Raw genomic sequence first — 7843 nt, 5'->3', positions numbered from 1 at the left:
ACCACAAAAGCAAGACAGAAATGAAGTCCGCTATCACTGATGTCCAGCTCAGTGCCAACACAGTGGCAAGGAGAGTTTCCTTGCTTTCTTCAGATGGATGGGACAGTTAGAACAGGACCTGCACAGGTGTCACTGGTTTTCATTTCAATGTGATGAATCGGTGAACTTTAGTGATTCAGCCCAGTTGGTTGTTTTTGTCCGGATGGTTTTTCATGATTTTTCCACCAAAGAGGAGTTTTTTTTTATTATTATTTTTTTTTACATCCTCTGAAAACCACAACCAGAGGAGTCGACATCTACAACGTTTTGCAGAACTACTTCATGGAAAAAAAGCGTGTCCCTTGAAAAGCTGGTTTCTATGACAACAGACAGGTCCAGTCGTGATAGGGCGCCACTCTGTGGAGTTATTGCACATTGCAAGGCCGGACCCAGACTTTCCTAAATTTCTGAACTATCACTGCATCATTCATCAGCAGGCGATCTGCACTAAGGTTATGGGTTTTGATCATGTCATGAAACCGGTTATTCGGATTATCAACTCGATTCGAGCAAAGTCCAAACAACACAGATGTTTCAAACTGTTTCTTGATGAAATTTCTGCAGAGTATGGCGATCTCCTCCGTCACACAGAAGTCAGATGGTTGAGAAGGAGTAACTTCACCGCTTTATTTCCTTATGAGTGCATAAGAGTGAACCTAAGTGCATTCACACCAGCATATACCTCTCTTGTGGAATCAATGCAGTGTCAGTCAGCTCATTAACTGTAAATAAGTTTGAATGCACTTCATGTCATACTTGTGGCCCATCATGCACTTTTCTCATTTACCATGCACTCTCATTCATGTTGTGTACATTTTAGTTCAGAATGCAGGCAAACATTTGAAATGCTACTGCTGTTTATATTCCAGTTTAATTTAGTTTGGACTTTCATTACTGTATATACGTAAGCAACCGTATAGTTATGTGTATAACAAAGTGTGCTGTTTTCCATAAAGAACTGTATTCTCTGATTCTGTTTTCTTCTCTGACTCCTTCAGGTGTATATCAGTTTTGTTACTTTGAGAGTTTTGATACATTATGTCAAAGATTGTAAGTATTGTATGACATGAGTAGCTCTCAGCCACTTTTTATTATTATTTTTTAAAATAGCTCTCAAATGAAAAAAAGGTTGGAGACTCCTGGATTAGAGAGTAATTTGACATCTGTCTGTAGTCACTGTTTTTTGTTTTTGTTTTTGTTTTTTGCCTTTCCTCACCTTAATTACACTGATTCTATAGGAAATCTCAGTTTTAATATAGAACAACGCTTATTCCAGGCAAATTTAAAAGCACCCTTTAGAGTATATGTATTAATAAAAATTAAAAAGTAGGCCATGTGTCCAGCTCACTCCAGAAGATATGTGTGAGGTACCAAATTCATGTTATGCCCCTTGTGGCTCTAATCCTTTGTGTGATGGTCCGTTATTATGCTCATGACAAGGTGTTATTAAGGAATTTACTATGGACAAATGATCTGAAACCCTGTCAACATCAAGTCTAAAATGCTGACTGACTGTTTTGTCTGAAACTCTTGACTAACACAAGTTCACACTCAGCACAGAGTAAATTCCTTTTCCAGAAAAGAACAATGGTGATAAGACTCAATTGTGCAATTTCACATTCTTCAGACTGCAGCTGAGTGAGTGTGTGCACATCACCAAATTCCTTCCTTTGTGCAATTCCCTTTAGTTTGCCATCCTTTCATTGAGTAGTATGTTATTTTCAAACTTGAGTTAATTATTATAGAGATCAAGAACCACTATGCCTAGAAACACTAGAAAACACTAGACAAAGAAAAATCCAGAGGTATAAATGCCAGTACTGTCTTTTAATTCTGGCTAAAACTGGTCTCAGATATATCTGGTCTCTGTGTGTGGGATTGTTTTTGGTAATTCTGTTCACGCAGTTATTATTTTTGTTTGTACCTGGCCATGATATTTTGATTCTATTTCACAAAATATAAAAAAAACTAGTATACTAATTTAAAGCACCACAACCCTAAGCAGGAAGTTACCATGCAAATGCAAGTGCAGTGATGAATTTATATGATCTGTCACACCCGCTTGAAACTAAAAACCTCCTGCTCATGCAACTGTTTTGGTACATTACAACTACACCTGTAGCCTCTATTAATCTTAACTGTTTAGAACACATTAAACATCTGTATCCCTACTATATACAGTGATATGTAATACCTACTGTTTTATCCTGTTATGTCATGTTAGCAAGGCTGGATTATGGCCTGAGCCAGTGGAGCCAGTGTCCCGGGCGTAGGACTGACCACACACACACACACACACACACACACACACACACACACAGTATCCATCCGTCCATTTTCTGTACCGCTTATGCTACACACGGTTGTAGGGAGCCTGGAGCCTATCACAGAGATCTCATGGCAGAAGGCAGGGAACACGATGGACTTGGTGACAATCCACTGCAGGACACAATCGCACACACATTCACACACTATGAACAATTATGCCTGTCAGCCTATAACGCATGCCATTGGACTGGTGGAGGAAACAGGAGTACCCAGGGGAAACCCCCAAAGCACAGTTCTCTAACCTCAACCCCACTGAACATCTTTGGGATGAACTGAAATACGAACTTCACACCAGGCTTTCTTACCGGGCCTCAGTACCCAACCTCTTGTGCTCTTCTGACTGAATGGGCAACGTTCCAAAATCTAGAGAAAAGACTTCTCAGAAGAGTGGAGGTTATTATATCGGAAATGATGGAACAAGTCGATATTATTGCTCATGGTTTTGAATGGGATGTTCAGTGATCAAGTGTCCACATACTTATGGCCACACAGTGTAGCACAGTGGTTCTGAAAAGAGAGGCAGTTTTGCTTCACAGTGTTCTAGCCATTGTCAACTTCTTTTGAAAAACCATCTGAAAACGATGACAGCAGCATTATTCTTAGCTGTGAGGAACACATTTGCACTACTGCAGTTTCCAGTAATGCTCTCATTACCCCAGATGCATACGTTATGATCAATAGCACAATCATCAGCAAAACAGGAAACCCAAAACATTTGTGGGTGAGAGCTTAGTGCCATGGGAGCCAGTTGAGAGAAGAAAGAATTTGAAAGCAGTGATGTTTTATGTGGTCAGTGATATATTATTCACTTGCCATGTCTGTCACTTGGACATTTACAAGCATTGAATTAATCTCTTTGGAGTCACGTTTATGTCAGATCAGTTGTCTATAGGCATACATACTCTCTCTTGCCAATGCATCAGACCTGGACATGAGCTTTGCCAACAAGCTGACCCAAATCAGATCTTTCATTTCTGGCTCTGGGAAGTGCCCAATTAAGTTGCTTGAGACATTGCAGGAACTTACTGCCAGGGTTAGCAGACATTGTCCCTTTTAAGCAGAATAAAAAAAAATTACTGCAGAGTAGAATGTGTCAACATGTCTCAACTAAATTTTGTGAGGAGGAAGGCAAGAAAGAGACTAATGTAATAAAGCCTGGCCAGAAAAAGTCAATACTTTCAATGCACTTCAATTTTATTTGTATTGCGCTTTTTACAATAGACATTGTCTCAAAGCAGCTTTACAGAAATATCAACACGGTATACAGATATGAAAGGTGTGAATTTATCCCAACTGAGCAAGCCACTGACTCCCTAAGATGTTTTAAGAGGAAGAAACCTTGAGAGGAACCCGACTCAGAAGGGAACCCATCCTCATCTGGGCAACAACAGATAGTGTGAAAATGTTCATTATGGATTTGTATGAAGTCTGTTTGACCTTAGAAGCAGCCGTAAAAAAATCCAATGGAAAAGGTGGGACTCTCGCTTCTTAATTGTCGTAAGGAAAAAACCTGGTACACATCAGACAGTTTTGAGCTTTTACAATCAGAAAAAGTCAGATTGCAGTAAGTGAGTAGTACTGTAAGTGAGCTTGTCTCCATTTAAGTGTTGGTATACAGTAGATACTGAGGTTTGCATTTGTAGGACACAATTGATAGTAGTGGGCTCCAAAGACATGGTCCTTGCCGAATCGTGATCCAGCCCTGCATGTTATTCTTGATCATATTTCTTGGGGCATAATCATTTATGATTTGTATCATAACTTATTAAAGTGGTAGAATTGTAATGTTCAGTGTTATATTCCACCTCATTTACAAATAAATTAAAATGTACGATATGCTATGAGATGAACAGTATCATTTAGTAGCATATAGTATAGTTATTACAGTGCCCACACTAATATTAGCACCCTTGGTAAATATGAGCAAAGGCTGTGAAGCATTGTCTTTATTGTTTAAACTTTTAATCATTTGTTAAAATTTAAAAAAAAAACAAAAAAAACTCTGCGCTCATGGATATCAAACAATTGCAAACAAAAATCAGGTCTATTTCCTACAACTATATTAGTTAAATATAGATGTGCAGAAATTATTGGCACCCTTTTAGTCAATACTTCCTGCTAGCTCCCTTTGCCAAGATAACAGCTCTGAATCTTCTCCTATAATACCTGAGGAGGTTGAAGGTTGGCAAGGGATCTGAGACCATTCCTCTATACAGAATCTCTCCACATCCTTCAAATTTCGAGGTCCACGCTGGTGGACTCTTCTCTTCAGTTCACTCCACAGGTTTCTATGGGGTTCAAGTCAGGAGTCTGGGATGGCCATGGCAGGACCTTGATTTAGTAGTCAGTAAACCATTTTTGTGTTGGTTTTGATGTATGTTTTGGATCATTGTCCTGCTGGAAGATCTAACCACGGCCCATTTTAAGCTTCCTGGCAGAGGCTGTCAGGTGTTCATTTAATATCTGTGGATATTTGTTAGAGTCCATGATGCCATATATCCTAACAAAATGTCCAGGTACTCTGGCAGAAAAACATCCCCAAAACATTAAAGAGCCACCACCATATTTAACCGTGGACATTAAGTACTTTTCCTCCAGAAGGTGGAGCCAAATTTCCATATTGATTTTTAGGTATGGGAAGACACATTTGGTTTTGCCTACTTCCTTTTTAGAAAGGGAAGTTATTAAGTAAACAAGCAATGTAAAGATTCACAGTATTTTTTTTTAAAAACTAAAAATATTTATTACTTTTGTTCACTCAGGTTAAAGTTCTTGGAACACGTCCAGACCATAGTCTTCTAACATGCTGCCTACAATACACACAATGCATAACAAACATTCCAAAAATGCATGAAAATCAAGTTATTCTAAGAGAGACATGTTCAGAAAGTAAACAGATTTTAAAATGAGAAAAAACAACTCATCATGTCTTTTACTTTTGCTCTGACTTCAAAATATGACCAACATGCAGAGATATATGCACACATACAAACTATGCTGTAGACATAATTCTTAGCTATAACGTAAAACATACTAAAGCAAACACCCACAAATCAGGTAGAAAAACATGCACCAACCATATACATGTACCACCAAAAACTCCTTTGTTACTCCTTCTTTAAGACAAACATAAACAGTATTACATTTCATGATAAACATGGAGAAAACAATAAAACAGCACAAAATTTTTTGAGTATTTAGTGGAATAGTTACAGAGAAGACAACTGCATGGGACTGCCCTCTAATGCCCTGATGGAACAGTTACAGGGCAATGTCTGAGGCAAAGCGGAGGCACATATTCAAGTCAGATGGGACATCCCTATGTGTGATCTCATTGCCTTCCAGACGAAGGACCTTTAGTTTGGAGAAGTTCATTACGTCCACCACACTGCAGAAACTGCCCAGGGAAAACTCTGTGATCAAGCAGAGTTTTGAAAATAATTTTTTATGTGTTAGTAATCCAAAGGCAAACCATAACTTCAATAATTTATGGGCACGTACCCAATTCACCCAAATGGAAAATACTGATTATATTACTAAGTTGGCAAGCTTGATGTATACATATAGTAGCTTCCTAAAGTAACTTGGAACAATGCCTAAATAGGGAAATCCTCTGTTTCACAATTTAAGACATTCTAATAGACATAGAACAACCTTTAATAAAACTTATACATTACATAATGGCAAATCTGAAGATTTTTCACAGAACAAACTGAAAACATGGGCTTTATAGAAGTAAACCCAAAACAACCATACCTTTGATTTGGTTGGCTTGTAGATAGAGGTTTTCGAGGCTGGTGCTAACCGCTGGGATCCTTTCCAGTTTGTTGAAGGAGAGGTCCAGTTCTACCAGACTACTTACATTGAAGGTGTTTGGTGGAATACCCTTATCTGTGAGGGTATTGTGGGATAAGCGCACATACTGCAGGTTGTTGAACTGGTTAAAGAAGTTGCCTGGGATGGCATCAATGGAGTTGGAGCCCAAATAGAGCTGGTGCAGCATGGTGGGCAGGTCATCTGGTACTTTCTTCAACTGGTTTTTACTCACATCGAGCAAGATGAGAGACTTCAGGCCCTTCAGAGTGCTGCCTAGGTCCTGGATAGCATTGTGGTTGAGTAGCAAGGTTGTCAGATTCTCCATGCCTTCAAAAGCACTGGGCGACACTTTGTCAATTTTGTTATGGTTGAGACGCAAGTCACGTAAAGAGTGAGGAAGGTTAGATGGCACCTCAGTCAGGTTGTTGCCATTCAAGTACAGGCGGTCCAGGTTCACTAGAATAGCAAAGGCCCTTTTTCCCATCTCAGCAATCTGGTTCTCATGCAGCATGACCCACACTAGGTTGGTGCCATTTTTAAATGCCTCATCTGAGACTGTAGTTATTAGGTTGTGCTGAAGATAGATATATTTCATGCGAGAGGGGATGTATGGCATCTGTTTCATGCCACGGTTGTTGCAGTACATGGCAATGGGAAAGGTTGGTGGGCAGTCGCACTCAGCTGGACAGTCTCCCCCAGTGCTGTCAGGCTCCATGATGGCCGAGGGTTGCATTCGGTAAAACCAGGACAATTGGTCAACCCCATTGGCCAAAGCAAGGTGCAAAAATCCAGCAGTCAGCAGGAGAGAAGCTAGGTGCATCATCATGAGAAATGGAAGACGCCCAATAACTGGAGGAGAAAGCACATGTTCACCTTCATAACTATTAAAACAAATCAAGAAAATCCATTAAAAGAGACAACAAAATAATGACAAAGTTGAATCTAATCTAATTTAATCTAAAAATAAAGTAAAATGTTCACAAGATATATAAATGTACATAGAGTTTAATGTGAGTGCAAAGTAGAAAGTCTAAAACAATACAGGTATGCATGTGTAGATACAAGCTAAGAACACCAAAACATTATATGCCTCTCGACAGCATTTCTTTATACACTGGTTGTGAATTAAATAAAAATTTGCAAAATGCACATCCTTTTAATTACCAGATATCCCACTGAATTCAAGCAATGTTAAACAAAAATGCAAAAAATTCAGCCCATAAGTGTAAAGTCTTCTTGGAATCAAATCCACAAAATAGGGTGGGAAATGTTGAACAAAGGGGCCCTAATGCAGATGAGTAATAAAACCATAAAACACTATAATTCTATAATTTCCTCTAACATATTACAGACCACATAGGAACACACCTACCTGATTAAGTTAAATGGCACTCCCTCCTTTTAGCCCACTCTGTTAGCGAGCCACTGTAACACTGTGACTTTGCCAAAAATTTGTAAATACACCCTCTCCCTTTCACGTTTTCTTCTCCACCCCCATAAAATTCCTGAAGCCCCCCTCCCAAGCCCTGCCCATTAATTGTACACTTCTTTCTCCATTCTAAGTTCACACAGTGGCGTAGCTGGTCTTGTGATATAGTGCCAGCTCTTCTTCCTCGTGCCAGGGTTTTCTCATTATGGAATGAGTAGACCTTGTCATGGA

General features: G+C 39.2%; 1 protein-coding gene across 1 annotated transcript; it reads right to left on the bottom strand.

Annotated features, from left to right (window-relative positions):
- Positions 1-3559: 3559 nt before the first annotated feature.
- Positions 3560-7670, bottom strand: fmoda (fibromodulin a). Its single transcript, XM_017496573.3, has 3 exons — positions 7556-7670; positions 6124-7032; positions 3560-5780 (listed from the first exon to the last, which is right to left on the bottom strand). Exons 2-3 carry the CDS (start codon positions 7007-7009, stop codon positions 5629-5631), a joined length of 1038 nt encoding a protein of 345 aa, XP_017352062.1. The 5' UTR covers positions 7010-7032; positions 7556-7670; the 3' UTR covers positions 3560-5628.
- Between the last annotated feature and the right edge of the window lie 173 nt (positions 7671-7843).

This window comes from Ictalurus punctatus, chromosome 21, assembly GCF_001660625.3.
Source record: "Ictalurus punctatus breed USDA103 chromosome 21, Coco_2.0, whole genome shotgun sequence".
Classification (NCBI taxonomy): Eukaryota; Metazoa; Chordata; class Actinopteri; order Siluriformes; family Ictaluridae; genus Ictalurus; species Ictalurus punctatus.
Note: the sequence above shows the minus strand (reverse complement) of the source record. Positions and strands in the feature narration are given on the sequence as shown.